The 19,134-nt window shown below is 37.4% G+C and overlaps 1 protein-coding gene across 1 annotated transcript; it reads left to right on the forward strand.

Moving 5' to 3' along the window:
* Positions 1-7,242: 7,242 nt before the first annotated feature.
* pou2af2 (POU class 2 homeobox associating factor 2) lies at positions 7,243-18,024 on the forward strand. Its single transcript, XM_079823824.1, has 5 exons — positions 7,243-7,403; positions 8,345-8,445; positions 12,588-12,627; positions 12,712-13,013; positions 17,036-18,024. Exons 1-5 carry the CDS (start codon positions 7,394-7,396, stop codon positions 17,429-17,431), a joined length of 849 nt encoding a protein of 282 aa, XP_079679950.1. The 5' UTR covers positions 7,243-7,393; the 3' UTR covers positions 17,432-18,024.
* The last annotated feature ends 1,110 nt before the right edge of the window (positions 18,025-19,134 follow it).

A 19,134-nucleotide genomic window follows, 5' to 3' on the forward strand; every position in this document is an offset into this window, starting at 1 on the left:
AGGACAACGGCCCTAAGCACACAGCCAAGATAACAAAGGAGTGGCTCTGTGAATGTCCTTGAGTGGCCCAGCCAGAGCCTGGACATGAACCAGATTGAACATCTCTGGAGAGATCTGAAAATGGCTGTGCACCGACGCTCCCCATCCAACCTGATGGAGCTTGAGAGGTCCTGCAAAGAAGAATGGGAGAAACTGCCCAAAAAATAGGTGTGCCAAGCTTGTAGTATCATACTCAAAAAGACTTGGTGCTAAATATACTTATGTTTTTTGTTTTTTTTATACATTTGCATTATGGGGTATTGTTTGTAGGATTTTGAGGAAAATAATGAATTTAATCTATTTTAGAATAAGGCTGTAACATAACAAAATGTGGAAAAAGTGAAGCACTGCAAATACTTTCCGATGCACTGTTTATATATATATACTTATACTTTTTGCCGTTAAGATAACTTGGAAAAAGTGTCCCAATCAACCTGAATTCACCCTATACACAGATCAGGCATAACATTATAACCTAATATTGTGTTGTCCCCCTTTTGCTGCCAAAACAGCCCTGACATGTCGAGGCATGGACTCCACGAGACACCTTAAGGTGTGCTGTGGTATCTGGCACCAAGATGTTAGCAGCAGATCCTTTAAGTCCTGTAAGTTGCGAGGTGGGGCCTCCATAGATCGGACTTGTTTGTTCAGCGCATCCCAGAGATGCTCGATTGGATTATGATCTGGGGAATTTGGAGGCCAAGTCAATACCTCAAACTCGTTGTTGTGCTCCTCAAACAATTCCTGAACCATTTTTGCTTTGTGGCAGGGTGCATTTTCCTGTCTAGCCATCACAAATTGGCCCTTGTCAAACTCACTCAAATCCTTACGCTTGCCCGTTTTTCCTGCTTCTAACACATCAACTATGAGGACAAAATGGTCACTTGCTGTCTAATATATCCAACCCACTAACAGGTGCCGTGATGAAGAGATAATCAGTTTTATTCACTTCACCTCTCATAATGTTATGCCTGATCGATGTGTGTATATGAAGACTTTAGATGCAAAAGCCTCTAAGTCCGTCTGACGTTTTTCTTTAAAATAAGCTTTTTTGTCAGGCTTCTATGTATAGGTTTCTACCTAAGTACCGCTACTTTGAATGGGCTGAGGCTGGGATTTAGTGGGTTTGAAGTGAAAGTATTTTATGAACGAATACTATATGCGCAGAGCATTCACTCAGTATCGTTATCTCATTTTTGACAAAAGTGGCTTTTAGAGGCTTTTGCATCTGAATATTATATATATATTAGGGCTGTCAAAAGATTAATCGCGATTTATCGCATCCAAAATAAAAGTTTGTGTTTACATAATATATGTGTGTGTACTCTGTTAATTATTATTTATATTTAAATACACACACAAGCATGTATATATTTAAGAAAAAAATATTATTTTTATATATAAAACATTTATATATATTATAGATTATATAAATGTACATACAGTATATACATGCAAATATTTCTTAAATATATACATGAATGTGTGTGTATTTATATATAAATAATAATTAACAGAGTACACACACATATATTATGTAAACACAAACTTTTATTTTGGATGCGACTAATCGCGATTAATCTTTTGACAGCCCTAATATATATATATATATATATATGTATCTATATCAACTTGCTGTTTGGATTTAAATAGGCAAATACTTAAGAGTCTGAAAATATCTGAAATCAAAATATTGATTTTGATTTCATGAGGACTTTAGCGTTTTCCACTTCTGATCTAATTTCTAGCGAGAAATTATTACTGTAGTAATTAAATATTTGTTTAGTTCTAGATCATTAACCTTTACACTGCCTCAGAATTCTGTCAAAAATCAATATTGTGACGTACCTTTGTACGCTTATGCTACCTTACAAGTTATTGCCTGATAAGGCAGCGAGACAACAAGTCAGCTGCCTAGGTTTTCGGATGCAGCCTAAGACTGGATCATTATTGCTGTGATTATTATGCTACAATACCAAAAATGATTGATGCATCTCTTGATGGAAATAAATGTTGTGAAGTTTTTCCACCAAAAGGGCATCAGTTTTTGGTCAAGATCTTGTCTTGACAATGCAAGAGTTGAGCGCACTGTAATGTCTCCTCCAGCACATCCCAAAGACTTTCAATTAATTTAAGGTCTGGACTCAGAGGTACCAATTCATGTGAAAATGATTCTTCATTCACAATTTGAGCCTGATGAATCTTAACATTGTCATCCTGAAATATAGCCATGATGTGTTTTCCTACATGGTTTTTAAAAAAATTAAAAGCTATTCGTCAATTATTTAGAAGAACTATTGCCAAACATATGCCATAGAAACATCACTGCAATAATGATCCAATCATAGACTCTTTCCCCCGGTTTCACAGACAATGCTTAAGCTAATCCTAGACTAAAATGCATGTTTGAGCTGTTTTAACTGAAAGAATCTTGCACTGACAAATCTTAAAATATGTCAGTGGCATTGTTTTGTCTCAAGATGCACACCAGTAATGTTTTTTTCTTGGGCACGTTTATAAAAGTTACTTAAATGTCCTAATTGAACTAAGGCCTAATCCTGGCTTAGTCTAAGCCCTGTCTGTGAAACCGGGCCTTTAAGTATTTGCCTACTTAAATCCAAACAACTTTTTTTTTTGCCGAGCAGTGTACACACACACACACACACACACACACACACACACACACACACACACACACAGTCTGGTGCGCTATCCTTCTGGGGACTCACCATAGGCGTAATGGTTTTTATACTGTACAAACCGTATTTTCTATCCCCTTACACTGCCCCTGCCCCTAAACCTAACCCTCACAGGAGACATTCTGCATTTTTACATTTTCATAAAAACTCATTCTGAATGATTTATAAGCTTTTGTGCCCGTGGGGACCTAAATTGAGACACGAGTCCCCATGAGTCTGTCTACAGTCAGGTTGAAGTCCCCACCAGGCTAGAAAAACATGTACACACACACACACACACACACACACACACACACACACACACACACACACACACACACACACACACACACACACACACACACACACACACACACACACACACTATTTTTACTGTATATTTGATCAAATAAATGCAGCTTTGGGGAACTTTTTGAAGAGACTTAAACATTGTCTTAAAGGGATAGTTCACCCAAAAATGAAAATTATCCCATGATTTACTCACCCTCAAGCCCTCCTAGGTGTATATATCTTCTTACAGACAACACAATTGGAGTTATATAAAAATAATTCCTGGCTAAGCTTTATAATGGCATGGCATTATTATGCATGGCAGCCCAAAATTTGAAGGTCAAAAATGTGCATCCATCCATCATAAAAGATATCCACACGGCTCCGGGGGGTTAATAAAGGCCTTCTGAAGCGAAACAATGTGTTTGTGTAATAAAGATATCCATATTTAACTCATTATAAAGTAAAATATCTAGCTTCCACCAGACCACCTTCCGTATTCAAAAAACATAACTGACGTGACATATGACGTTTGACGTAGCGTAAGTGTTTTGAACTGCGAAAGGCATTACACTTTCTTCGCAAGTTGACAGTCCGCCGGAAGCTTGATATTTGACTTTATAAAGTTTTAAATATGGATATTTTTCGTACAAAAATGCATCACTTCGCTTTGCTTCAGAAGGCCTTTATTAACCCCTCGGAGCCATATGGATTACTTTTATAATGGATGGATGCACTTTTTTGCGTTCCAAATTTTGGGCTCCTATTCACTGCCATTATAAAGCTTGGAAGAGCCAGGATTTTTTTTTTATATAACTCCAATTGTGTTGTCTGTAAGAAGATATATACACCTAGGATGGCTTCAGGGTGAGTAAATCATGGGGTAATTTTCAGTCAACTATCCCTTTCATGAGCTTTTGAATGGTAGTGTATATACTTCCATTTAATTTTCTTACAGCCACTTTCTATTTTGTGAAGCTCAACTATCTTTTGCTGCACATCAGAATATTATTTGGTTTTACTCATTGAGATGGATGATTAAAGGGGCTATATGCGTTTTTCTGAAATTTAAACTCGCGACTGACACCTGTGGCCAAAAAACAGAACTGCTCTTATTTTCTGCTCGCTCTCGCAGCGGTGGTGACGTCACATCCGCAGACAGCGCGGGAAAAGACGACCCGCCAGAAAATAGGAAAAATAGGATACAGGCTTATAGGTGCACCCACTGTGAGCGGACAAGGTGTCAGTATGCTCATCAGGAGATGTTTGAGTCATAAATGGTAAAATAAAAAGGCTATTGTTACGTTTATTTTGGGGGAAAAGTTGCATATAGCCCCTTTAAGGTAATTTGACCTTTGTGTTTCCTCATATTTATACTTCTGTGAAACAGGAAGTCATGGCTGGACCCTGTCACCCTGGTGTGCTAAAAAAAATGTAAATATGGATAGACTTCAGATATATTTTACTCATAAGAATTTCTAGGGGTGCCAATAATTGTGGCCAACGTGAACTAGAGAATAATATACCCCCCCCCCCCCATCCGCAACACACACACACACACACACACACACACACACACACACACACACACACACACACACACACACACACACACACACACACACACACACACACACACACACACACACACACACAATTGTTTTACTTCAATGAAAGGTTAGATTTTTAATTTTTTTTTTTTAATGAAAGATCAAAAGGATGAACTATACAGATTTACTTTCACACCATTGCTTATATTTACCAAGGGTGCCGATATTAGTGGATGGCACTGTACATAATATTTTATTGCTGTGTTCTTCTTTATTAAACAAATATTTTAAAGAGCACATTTACAACTACATTTCCTATTTAGATTTCTAAGAGATACAGTCAGCATTATTAATGGGATAATTTCCTGGAACCCACGTAGAAACAGGAAGAAGTGTGCTTTTTGAAAGTCATGAGTCACTTGAAAGGACCAACACACAAATCATTGTTTTGGCAGTTACACAGTCCCAACAACCCAACATGAAAAGTCACTAAAATACACTGAACAAAATTATAAACGTAACACTTGTTTTTGCCCCATTTTTCATGAGCTGAACTCAAAGATCTAATACTTTTTAAGACTATGTACACAAAATGCCTATTTCTCTCAAATATTGTTCACAAATCTGTCTAAATCTGTGTTAGTGAGCACTTCTCCTTTGCCGAGATAATCCATTCATCTCACAGGTGTGGCATATCAAGATGCTGATTAGACAGCATGATTATTGCACAGGTGTGCCTTAAGATTGGTACATACTCTGCAAGAACAAAGAAACGTGTTAGTTTTCTCGAGGTGGCAAGAACAAGAACAAAGGTCATTCTGGCCTGTACATTCCATACTTCACGACAAAAGCAGGTGCCGAACATCTCTGTTTCTCCACATTAACCCCGCTCTCTTTAAAATTATGACCAATCACAAAATAGTTCTCGGACACCCACAAGAAAAAAAGTTCTGCTCAGGCGATGTGTCGAGAACGAGCTGCGAGAACTTCCAAACCAGAGAACAAAATGACGTCATGAAAACCAGTCAGTATCTGGTGTTGCCACCATTTGCCTCACGCAGTGCGACACATCTCCTTCGCATAGAGTTGATCAAGCCTGTGGAATGTTGGTCCACTCCTCTTCAATGGCTTTGCGAAGTTGCTGGATTTGGCAGGAACTGGAACACGCTGTCGTATACGCCGATCCAGAGCATCCCAAACATGCTCAATGGGTGACATGTCCGGTGAATATGCTTCAGCTTCCAGGAATTGTGTACAGATCCTTGCAACATGGGGCCTTGCATTATCATGCTGCCGCATGAGGTGATGGTGGTGGATGAATGGCACAACAATGGGCCTCAGGATCCCGTCACGGTCTCTCTGTGCATTCAAAATACCATCAATAAAATGCACCTGTGTTCGTTGTCCATTACACACACCTGCCCATACCATAACCCCACTGCCACCATGGGCCACTCGATCCACAACGTTGACATCCGCAAACCGCTCACCAACACGCCATACACGCTGTCTGCCATCTGCCCTGTACAGTGGAAACCGGGATTCATCCGTGAAGAGAACACCTCTCCAAAGTGCAAGACGCCATCGAATGTAAGAATTTGCCCACTCAAGTCGGTTACAACGACGAACTGCAGTCAGGTCGAGACCCCGATGAGGACGACGAGCATGCAGATGAGCTTCTCTGAGACGGTTTATGACAGTTTATGCAGAAATTCTTTGGTTATGCAAACCGATTGTTGCAGCAGCTGTCCGGGTGGCTGGTCTCAGATGGTCTTGGAGGTGAAGATGCTGGATGTGGAGGTCCTGGGCTGGTGTAGTTACACATGGACTGCGGTTGGATGTACTGCCAAATTCTCTGAAACGCCTTTGGAGACGGCTTATGGTAGAGAAATGAACATTCAATTCACAGGCAACAGCTCTGGTGGACATCCCTGCACATTTTAGAGTGGCCTTTTATTGTGCCCAGCCTAAGGCACACCTGTGCAATAATCATGTGTCTAATCAGCATCTTGATATGCCACACCTGCGAGGTGGATGGATTATCTCGGCAAAGGAGAAGTGCTCACTAACACAGATTTAGACAGATTTGTGTCTGTCTGAACAATATTTGAGAGCAGTAATCCTTTTGTGTACATAGTCTTAAAAAGTCTTAGAGCTTTGAGTTCAGCTCATGAAAAATGGGGGCAAAAACAAAAGTGTTGCGTTTATAATTTTGTTCAGTGTAACTTGCATGAAACAGTACTTACTCCAAGGCCTTTGAATTCACTGTGTGTAGACATAAGGCTTCACCAGAGAAGGCTGGTCCACAAGCTGCCCTCATTCTGAAACATCTATAACTATCAAGCCATCTATCTAGGATAAATCTGAATTCATCCTTAGTGTGTTTAGTTCATTTTATAATGTAAGTACTGTAAGTTAAACACTGCCGGTAAAACTTGACTGATGATATAACGCTAAACAAAGGTGTACGAGATTCACACAATGCGGACTTGACTTCATGGCTATAAAAGACACCAAATGACCAGCAAAGGTTGGTCTTGACATTACCAATGATGATGGCGTGTCATTCGTGCTCGTTTCTCGCTAATCTAGAAAGGTGATGCAAATGCTGGAAAACGTCCTGCCAGTTATTTGCATACAAACAAATGTGTGAGGGTCATTTCAAAAGCTGACTTCTGATCAGCATCTATAGTATAGTTCACTACAGCGGAGTTGGATTTCGTGCCTTTGGTATAATGGTCAAATTCAGCTGGAGTTTGGGAGTAGACACAGTTGTTTCACTGGAATAGGTAGCCGAGTATATTTTCTGCCACTTACAGCTGAGGAATCTGCATCATGGAAACTGGTAAGGTATCATTTTACCTGTTATTGGTATTTAAAAACTCAATTTTTGTTGTGCTGTTTAATTTTTAAGTCAAGATTAATCTTGGAATGGTTGAACTGCATCATTTAATATTTAACTCTAATGTTAACTGGTCTGATTACTTAATTACAAGACATCTTCATGATAGACGTGGCTCGGTGTACTTTGAGCCTGTTTAAAAGCACTTTTGATGCTGCAAAAATGGGATAAATGTGATATTTCGGACACAACCGCTTTCAGTGCTTAAAAACCAGCAGAGCTTCGAAGCTCCTCAACTTCATTCATGAAGCTGGGATCTTTTACATAACACTACGATGATTTTTGCATGCAATTTCCTATCACAGACATTTTAAATTGCAAATACACTGTTGTGTTGACTAGGATCTGTGCTTCCCAGGAATCCTATTTTGGGGAAATTAACTTTAAACACAAGTTCATATGTAATTATAACTTGGCACTTGCACAGACACTCTAGGTGCAAATGGTTAAGGGGACATATCAGGGTGACATTTTGAGTCAGATTTGACACAAACATGAAATGATAATCGGACCCTTGTGATGTGTCAACTGGACAGAGTTAGTGTTTGTAAACTGACCAATTTGCATTGACCAAAACCAAAGATAATTTCCATGCCAGTTATAGATGCACGCAATAAAACTGGCTAGAGATACTGTACCTGAAGCTGCAAATGAGAAATAATGATGTAAGTGATGTAATAAATGTGCAATTATTAAACAAATCTGCAGCTTCTGAATATCAACCGTTTAATATTCAATGCATGCTGCATTTGTGATTTGTGTGACAGGCATTCATTTATTGTTTTATATTGATATTGTACACACACTGAACAACATCAGTACGTATTTTATAGTAATTCACGCTTCAGTCTCTGTGTATTTATTCTTTGTTTGTTTTTTTGCAGAATGCTCAAAAAGAGTGTATCAGGGAGTCCGGGTCAAGCACACTGTGAAAGATCTGCTGGCAGAAAAGAGGTCACGGCAGACGAGCGGGCCGCGCTACACGGTAAGTCCACGGCTTAATCTTACCTGGTCAATACCCTCAACTGAAATATACCCCGCCCTGTCATTCACAATGCTTCCTTTCACTCTATTCACCCTGCCACTCTGCTCTTCTTTCATATATGCAAACAGTCAGTTTAAAACAGTTGGTATTTTCTGTGCCCCACCACTTTATTTGCTCATTGGCTTATCTTTTTTATTCTAATGATGAACCTATGGCCTCTGATACAAGCTCTCAGAGTCTTGTCCTTTTCTCACACGGGTGGGATGAAGCAAAGCCCGTTAGTGAATACCTGCACATAAGCGGCATACAATAGCAGCAGTGCTGCTGGTCATGAGCTCCTGAGGTTTGGGAGTAAATTATCCTTTTGCTGCTGTAGTATGGCTATGCAAAGTCAAACACTCGCACACCTGCTCCACTGTATTGTTCCTCCTGCAGACCACAGACAAGTCGCCTGTTGTCACTCTAGACAAGCACAAATCAGACTTGCAGACATCTGGCTGCACAAGAGGGAAAGCTTTTCTCCGTGTCTATGGCACGCTGAACTCGCTTTTGTTTGAATAAGTAGCGTAATGACTCCTGTCTCGTCAATGCACAGACTGATAGTATTAACGGTTTTAAAAAGAATGACTTACATTTTACACAAAAATGTATATTAAATTATAATATATAGCCTAATACTTAAAGAACATTAAGCATTGTGGAAATACAATTACCTTTCTAAACATTTATATGTATTAATATGCAATTTTATATATAAGAAATGAATAGTAAAATTGAATGTTCTTAACATTAACATAAATACAAATTATATATGTGTGTGTCAGTGTCATTTAATCGAAATATTCTTATGTTAAGAATATTTTAGTATTTATTTGTTAAATTTTTTGTATGTGTGTGTATATATATATACACACACAGGCAATTTCAATTTACTATTACAAAAATGTTAATATATTCTAATGTTTAATATTTAATTTGTAATACTTTTTACATTTGATTTTATATATGTAATACTTAATAACTTATATTAATATTAATCACATCCAAAACAAAAGTTTGTGTTCACATAATATATTTGTGTACTGTGTATAATTATTATTTATATATAAATAAATATACATGCATGTATATATTTAAGAAGGAAAAAAATATATATTTATAAATAAAATATTTATATTTAAATACAATATAAATTATATAAATGTACATACAGGATTTGTATATATATATATATAACATTTTCCTAAATAAGTAATCCCATAACATAAGCTTGGAAGAATTAGAGAAAATCAGTGCAATTTTCTCATCTATGAGTTTCGTGACAGTTGTGACTTCAGATTTCCATGTGTGATGTTTTATTGGTTCTTTGAGCCTTGACTGGTAATTAATCTTGTGTGCGTTGTGTAACAGCTGAACAGTAACTATGTTTTCAAAGCATAAAAAGTGTATGTAGGTGTCAATCATTGTGATCCCACTGGGACACGACTGAGACCAAACACATACAACAATGGCTGAGCAGGGGGAGGGTTGCACAGGAGAATCGGAGCATGTCGAGGCCACGCAGAACAAAAATTGCTTTATAATAAGCTTACTTCTGTATCTATGGCCTTTTATTTAGGGTAGAAGAGCCATCTGCAGACTTCAGCAAACACTGTCCACAGAAATCATGTCCAAACACAGGACCAAAACAATACAGACACTTGCCAGAGGTTCCAGACAAACAATAGTAAAATACTCCTCTTGTATAATCTTTGCTTTAAAAAAAGTTGAAATAATAAAGTGGCATTAAGAGAATAACAAACATTTTACAGTGAGACTTGATATTTCAGAATGGTATTAGTTTTAAGTTTACACATTGTGTTATTAGGATGGGCTTTCGTGGCAAAACATTTTAAAACTAGACTGAAGTTAGGCATTCATTTATAAAGTTGTATTAACAGATCAGTGGCCAGTTTCACACACAAAAATACAAATACACAGATAGAATAACAGACAGACAGGTTTTATATGTGAACTGATGTTCAGCTGTTCTTTTTAATTGTCAACTTATTTTTGGATCATAATGATCGGTACACACTGGTCACAGACACGAAGATAGATTAAGATGGATGGATGGATGGATGAATGGATGGATAGATAGAACTATAGAACGATATAGATAGATAGATAGATAGATAGATAGATAGATAGATAGATAGATAGATAGATAGATAGATAGATAGATAGATAGATAGATAGATAGATAGATAGATGGATGGATGGATGGATGGATGGATGGATGGATGGATGGATGGATGGATGGATGGATGGATGGATGGATGGATGGATGGATGGATGGATGGATGGATGGATGGATGGATGGATGGATGGATGGATGGATGGATGGATGGATGGATGGATGGATGGAACGATAGATAGATAGATAGATAGATAGATAGATAGATAGATAGATAGATAGATAGATAGATAGATAGATAGATAGATAGATAGACAGACAGACAGACAGACAGACAGACAGACAGACAGACAGACAGACAGACAGACAGACAGACAGACAGACAGACAGACAGACAGACATATAGATAGATAGATAGATGGATGGATGGATGGATGGATGGATGGATGGAACGATAGATAGATAGATAGATAGATAGATAGATAGATAGATAGATAGATAGATAGATAGATAGATAGATAGATAGATAGATAGATAGATAGATAGATAGATAGATAGATGGATAGATGGATGGATGGATGGATGGATGGATGGATGGATGGATGGATGGATGGATGGATGGATGGATGGATGGATGGATGGATGGATGGAACGATAGATAGATAGATAGATAGACAGACAGACAGACAGACGGACAGACGGACAGACGGACAGACGGACGGACGGACGGACGGACGGACGGACGGAAGGATGGATGGATGGATGGATGGATGGATGGATGGATGGATGGATGGATGGATGGATGGATGGATGGATGGATGGAACGATAGATAGATAGATAGATAGATAGATAGATAGATAGATAGATAGATAGATAGATAGACAGACAGACAGACAGACAGACAGACAGACAGACAGATAGATAGATAGATAGATAGATAGATAGATAGATAGATAGATAGACAGACAGACAGACAGACAGACAGACAGACAGACAGACAGACAGACAGACAGACAGACAGACAGACAGACAGACAGACAGACAGACAGACAATAGATGGATGGATGGATTAAAAGGTAATTTCTTGCAACAATAAGCAATACAGTCATCATGGCAGCAATTGAAAGGCAAAGTCATAATACATTGTAGACATAGAAAATTTAGTTTTACGAGGGGAGAAAAGGTGTTTGCATGGTATTGTACTTCATTTTACTGTATCCCACTCTTTTAAAGTAGAGCTCTTTCATTGCTTATTTGGCTTAAGCGGCCACAAAACCATCCCCCCTCCCCCTCACTTCCACCTACTCCTGCGTGGTTTATCTGGAGGCTGAATCAGGTGCAGCGCTGCAGCCTTGGAACTCTTCAACAGCCTGATTTCCATACCATGCCTTCAAAGAGGCACTGAGGCGTAGGTTGTTCACATAGGAAAGTCTTGGAACGAGCAAATGACATTCAAATGCTAGCCTCAAAATTTGCTTGCCCTCCAGCCAGTGCTGCCTTGATATCAGCTCATTTATGCTCGCAGTATGCAAACGAAAAAGAGCATGCGTTTGTCAGTATTGCCTCATCAATAGCATTCAATAACTAAATTGTATGCTACAAATTTCTAGCTCCCACTGTCGTCTTGCTAGTAGAATAATTGAGCCTTAACTAGCCTCATCCTCTAGCCTTGCAAAACTGGGTTGCGAGAGGAAGTGAGATATACACATTTAAGTCATATTTTAAAAGCTGTGCTGATGAAAATAATTGCATTTTTGATTTTGGTCACTCATTGGATCAGATTGTTTATTTTGGACACTTGCATTATAGTGAGAATCTCTCTAAGATGTGTGGGCAGTTCAATAGGTGCATGCAAATATTTCGTGCTTTAGCTTGTCACGTGCCATTAAGGCTAGATTGCGTTAGCCAAACGAAGTGATTGCTGAAAACTGATGATTAATGGAAATCATTCTGATTTTTTTCTAGGGTGTATCCTCTCCTCCGAATCCATTTGTTCAAATGAATGGTGAGTCTCTTTGCAAGTGTATTCAATTCAGTTGATTTTCAAGTTATGTTCACGTATTAATCAAAATTGTTGTGGTCTGTTCAGGTTCTCACATGCTTCCAAGTTACTACGGCATGAGAAGGCCTTTCATTTCAGACACTGAGTTCTGTTCCTCGACGAAACCCTTTTCCACTGATGTCTACCCCTCGTCGCTAACGGGAAAGTCTCTCTCGTGCGACACCGGATGCGTGTCTGGTTATTCCTCTCTCATAGACAGCTACTACCCAGAGTCGTTTGGAGACTACCGCAGCACACCTTTCTCCAGTGGAGGAAGTGCCATATTCTCGCCCTCTGCATTGTCTTCTTTGCTCCCTCCTTACTCCAGTGACCCTTCACATTATTTGCTGGTAAGATCTGGCAAATAGAGCAGGAAGGCACAGTCAGAAAGGATGTTTGTGAAGTTTAAAGGGTTAGTTCACCCAAAAATGAAAATTCTGTCATTAATGACTTCCCCTCATGTCGTTCGACACCCGTCAGACCTCCGTTCATCTTCGGAACACAAATGAAGAAATTTTAGTTGAAATCTGATGGCTCAGAAAGGCCTCCATTGGCACAATGAACGTTACACTCTCAAGACCCTTAAAAGGTACTAAAGACGTCGTTACAAAGTCCATCTCACTACACTCTAAAAAAAAAAAAAGGTTCTATACACTCTAAAAAAAAAGGCTCGTAATCATAGGGGAACCTTTTTTAGTGCTATATAGCACCAATTTTGGTGCTTCAGTGGTTCTTCAGTGGTTCTTCAGAGGTGCTATATAGCACCTTAGTCAAAGAACCGGTGAAGAGCCTCTGAAGAACCGCTGAAGAACCTCTCAAGAACCGCTGAAGAACCACTGAAGCACCAAAATTGGTGCTATATAGCACTAAAAAAGGTTCCCCTATGATTACGAGCCAAGAACCATTTTTGGTGCAATATAGAACCTTTTTTTTTTTAGAGTGTATTGCACCAAAAATGGTTCTTGGCTCGTAATCATAGGGGAACCTTTTTTAGTGCTATATAGCACCAATTTTGGTGCTTCAGTGGTTCTTCAGCGGTTCTTCAGAGGTTCTTCAGCGGTTCTTCAGAGGTTCTTCACCGGTTCTTTGACTAAGGTGCTATATAGCACCTCTGAAGAACCGCTGAAGAACCTCTGAAGCACCAAAATTGGTGCTATATAGCACTAAAAAAGGTTCCCCTATGATAACGAGCCTTTTTTTTTAGAGTGTACAGTGGTTCTACAATAACTTTATGAAGTGACGAGAATAGTTTTTGTGCACAAAAAAACCCTAAATATCGACTTGATGACCGATTTCAAAACACTGCATCATGAAGCTTTGAAGCGTTATGAATCAGCGAATCGAATCATGATTCGGATCGCGTGTCAAACCGCCAAACTGCTTAAATCCCGTGACTTTGGCGATCCAAACTGCTGAATCGACTGATTCATAACGCTTCGAAGCTTCATGATGCTGTGTTTTGAAATCGGTCATCACTATATAAGTCGATATTTAGGGTTTTTTTGCGCACAAAAACTATTCTCGTCGCTTTATAAAGTTATTGTAGAACCACTGTAGTGAGATGGACTTTGTAATGACGTCTTTAGTACCTTTTATGGGTCTTGAGAGTGTAAAGTGCATTGTGCCAATGGAGGCCTTTCTGAGCCATCGGATTTCAACTAAAATATCTTCATTTGTGTTTCGAAGATGAACGGAGGTCTTACAGGTGTCGAACGACATGAGGAGAAGTCATTAATGACAGAATTTTCATTTTTGGGTGAACTAACCCTTTAAGTGTAGTCAAAATCACTCAAATGTCTATCCACCCAAGTAAAAATGATCATGATTTTAACGGTAAAAGACTGTAAAAATGCTACGGTAAAGAAAAACAGTTAACTGGTTAACAGAAAGTTTCCGTACTATATACAGTGAATAACTGTAATAAATCTAACCTTTCATTTAATGTAATTTTAAAAGTAAAATACCGTAAAATTTACAGTTTTTGGAAGTGAAAAAGAAGTCATTGTGTAATTTACAGTGAAAAAAAAGTAAATTGACATTCCCAGAATTCCCTGCATGACACTTCACATTTGATGTATTTTCATTGAAACTGTTTCTTCTTAGTGTTTTCTTATCAGTTATGCACATTAGGGTTTTATGTTACATCTAATGTTGTTAAATTAATGTTTATTGCATTTTTAAAATGTCATGTGTGTTACCATGATGGTGTTAAGTGTTTAGTCTGTGCACCTTCTATATATTAGTATTGTCCTCCTAAAAGCTGCTTGTGATGAGCTTTGATTCATCATGTGACTCTCATCACCACTGTGATTGCATAACAGATATTAGTAATTCAATAGGTTGGTAATTTATTATTATTTCAGTTAATAAAATACGAATTAAATGGTAACACTTTACAATAAGATTCATTAGTTAACTACATATAGTTAACATGAACTAATAATGAACTGCACTTATAAAGCATTTATTTATCTTTGTTAATGTTCATTTCAACATTTGCTAATGCATTATTAAAATCTTGTTAACATTAGTTATTGCACTGTGAACTAACCATGAACAGCTGGATTTTTATGAACTAACGTTAACAAAGATGAACTAATGCTGAACGGAGATGTTTTTCATGGTTAGTTCATGTTAACTAATGCATTAACTAACGTTAACTATTACAACCTTATTGTAAAGTGTTACCAATGAAATTAACTTAAATCTGTAAAACCTAAAATGTTGCTAAACGTATTTTATACAGTAAAGTTCTGGCAAGCACAGCTGCCGTTTTTTACTGTATATTTTACAGGGATTTTTTTAGTGTATGGGGACAAAGTCTGTTCTGCTTTGTGTTGGAAATATTCAGTAGTTCAGCTATTGGTATGCTATAAAGGGTAAAAGGAAAATGTTATGGGTATAGGGGCCAAAGTTCAAATTAATCAATCCATTAAATAGCATGTTTGCAGGCAGTTTTATCCAACTAGTACATGTTTTTAGGAATAAACGATATTAAATTATTTATATAACATTTTAAACAACTTTAAAATATTGTAATGATATATCATATTATATTTTCTATATTTGTTTATATTCAAATGACATTAAAAAATAACAAAACATGTGCTGAAAAACAAGATTTTAGGGGGGAAATATATATTATAAAAAAAATTTTGGGACAAAGTTAAAATGACTCTAAATTAAATAACATGTTTGCATTTTCATCCAAGTATGAGTAATGAAAAATTAAATAATTATGTCATTTTATATAGTTATATTTTCTATGTTTTTATATTTATTTATATTTAAATATATTATATATATATATATATATTTGAAAAATTTCCCCCTGAAAACCGAAAATAAAAATGGCAAAATTTGAAGAAAAACCATTTCATAGCCCAGGTTTTTAGGAAGAAAAGAAGAAATGTTTCTGTGATTTGATTTGATTTAATTGGCATATTGCCGCAGTAAATTAATACTTTTTTAAATATATATTTATATTTAATTAAAAAAAATATTTATATTTTATATAAAACCTAAATATATAAACTTCATACTTGGATGAAACTGTTTGCAAACTGTATATACGTTTATATATTTTTATTAAATTATTTTTATTAAAAAAACATATTTTCTCCTGACTATAGATGGCACAAAATCTCATCTCAGCACTTTTGATGAATGGCTACGCTATTTTGTCATTTCATCTGAATATCAACATACACCCATCCCCACCAGTAGAGGCCATCTTACATCCTTTTTAATATTTCACATATTCTGCTATAACAAAATTAGCAAATATTGTTTCCTATAATAACATATTGGCTGATGCATCCTCATCCTGCACATGCTTATATTTAAAAATGATTTAAAATTAAATTCACATTGTTCTTAAGGGGGGCATCTTCTCCGATCTTCCCCAACTTTTTGAGGTTTATTCTGGCCTTGACAACAAAACTCTCTGTGCCATTATTTTGCATATACATTATTCAAACTATTGTGTGTTGTTTCTACCACTTTCTGTATTTATCAGGTTTTAAAGGATATTGGTTAGAGCACAAGGAGGTTCAGTACATTTTTGCATTTAGTGTCTTGTTAGCCCTAAAATTCTGTCATCGTTTACTCACCCTAAAGTTGTTCCAAACCTAAATGAGTTTCTTTCTTCTGCTGAACACAAAAGAAGATATTTTGAAGAATGTCGGTAACCAAACAGTTGATGGGCCCCATAGTATTTTTTCCCCATATTCTTCAAAATATGTATTCAGTAAGAGAAAGAAATGCATACAGGTTTGGAACAACTTGATGGTGAGTAAATGATAACAGAATTTTCATTTTGGGGCGAACTAACGCTTTAAGGGTAATGAATTTTTGTTTCTGTCGACTGCAGAGGGACTCTTGGGAGCCCACGGGGACCGAGGTGGTGGAGGGTTTGTGTGGAGACGGTCTGGCTCCCATGCCCCTGTCTACACCCAATTCTCTGGTCAACCCTGAGACCGCCAGCCCGACCCAGTTCCGCTCATCTTCCCGGGGCTCAAGCATGACGTCTTCACAGTCATACTCTCTCCACTCACTGGATGAAGTCAATTATCACTCCTCGTTTCAACCCTCGTCTGGCACTTTTGCTTCCCCTTCATTCATGACTGAGCCTGTGACCAAACTAGTGCCGGTTCTACCGTCAGAAGATACAGAAAGTGCCCCTTCAGCCTTGAGTGACAGTCTGGTATGGGGGAAGGAGGACACTGGTAGCACTTGGTCACAGTATGAGGTCAGGAGGGCGTTCTGAGATTGAACTGTATAAGGAAGTAAAGGCTTACAAGCCTAGCAGATCAACGCCTCTTCAAAACACAAGTAAGACAATTAGCACTAAAATCGTTTGTCAGTTTTACTTAGCAGAGCTAAGGCTTAACATTAGGGAACAAAAATTACTACATTATATATTAATGTTTTATTTGTATGGTTTATTATAATGGTATATTCAGTTTTCTAGTCATCACAAGTTATATTGACTAAGCAGGATAATTGGGATGATAATCAGTGTAAGGAGTCTGTATAACAGACTTTTTATTTCTATAACAAATGAAGTGATTGTGAGTCTATTTAAATGTATATTATCTGCAAAACATTAAGTGTTAACATATTTATAGTTGATGTGTAATACCTAGCTAGTCCTATTTCTCTTCTTTTGACTGTTTCATTCAAACGCTTGTTGTGAAAATTTTCTCAAAGGTTAATAAACTAGAATTACAAAGAAAAGCATTCTTGTAACTCAACAGCACAATGAAATTCACTGGCCAGATGTGCAAAACACAACAGAAACAAACCTTTTATTACAAATGAAATGTACATTTTCAAAACAAGCAATTAAACAAAATCATTAAAACAAGTTTTCATTTCATATGAATAAGATATACACCGATCAGGCATAACATTATGACCTAATATTGTGTTGGTCCCCCTTTTGCTGGCAAAACCCGTCGAGGCATGGACTCCATTAGACCCCTGAAGATGTGCTATGGTATCTGGCACCACTATGTTAGTAGCAGATCCTTTAAGTCCTGTAAGTTGTGAGGTGGGGCCTCCATGGATTGGACTTGTTTGTTCGGACCACAGGGGCAAGCCCTCGCTCGCCATGTACATCAATGAACCTTGGTCGCCCATGACCCTGTCGCCGGTTCAACACTGTTCCTTACTTGGACCACTTTTGAAAGACACTGACCACTGCAGACCGGGAACACCCCACAAGAGCTGCAGTTTAGGAGATGCTCTGACACAGTCGTCTAGCCATCACAATTTGGCCCTTGTCAAACTCACTCAAATCCTTACGCTTGCCCATTTTTCCTGCTTCTAACATCAACTATGAGGACAAAATGTTCACTTGCTGCCTAATATATCCCACCCACTAACAGATGCCGTGATGAAGAGAGATCAGTGTTATTCATTTCACCGGTCAGTGGTCACAATGTTGATGATCATAATGATCATGTTTATTCACAGTATATCCTCTATATATTCAAATATATAACATTACATGATTAGGAGAAAAAAATCATAAAATAAGGGGGAAATCAAGAGATATAAGTCTATTATAATTATAAGAGTCTGCCATTGAGGAACTTTTAATGTGTATAAAAATGTACAATATGAAATGAAGAAATTGAATACATGATATATCATATGCTTTACTATAACACATATTTTTTTTTAGATTAAAGGACAGTGATTTTTGAAGGCTTAATGAGATGAGCAAAAATCAGACCAGAATACCTGCCTTTTTCCCACAATTAAATACTGAATTCACATTGAAAAAAATCCTGCTATCAAATTGAAACCGCACAGGATATATTTAATGTAATATTTAAAAAAATGTATACTTCTTTCTCTTTCCAAATAACAGTATAGCTGCTGATGAGCCAATAGCCATATCTTAGTCTATATCTTCAATCCAGTAGAATTTACCTCTGCATGGGAAAAATTGCCTGAATTTGT

Source organism: Gobio gobio, assembly GCF_949357685.1.
Source record: "Gobio gobio genome assembly, chromosome: 8".
NCBI lineage: Eukaryota > Metazoa > Chordata > Actinopteri > Cypriniformes > Gobionidae > Gobio > Gobio gobio.

Excerpts from the sequence above, each read along its gene's own strand:
- pou2af2 (XM_079823824.1), top strand. Across the intron at positions 8,446-12,587 it reads CGAGCGGGCCGCGCTACACG|GGTGTATCCTCTCCTCCGAA; the intron begins GTAAGTCCACGG and ends ATTTTTTTCTAG. Across the intron at positions 13,014-17,035 it reads ACCCTTCACATTATTTGCTG|AGGGACTCTTGGGAGCCCAC; the intron begins GTAAGATCTGGC and ends TGTCGACTGCAG.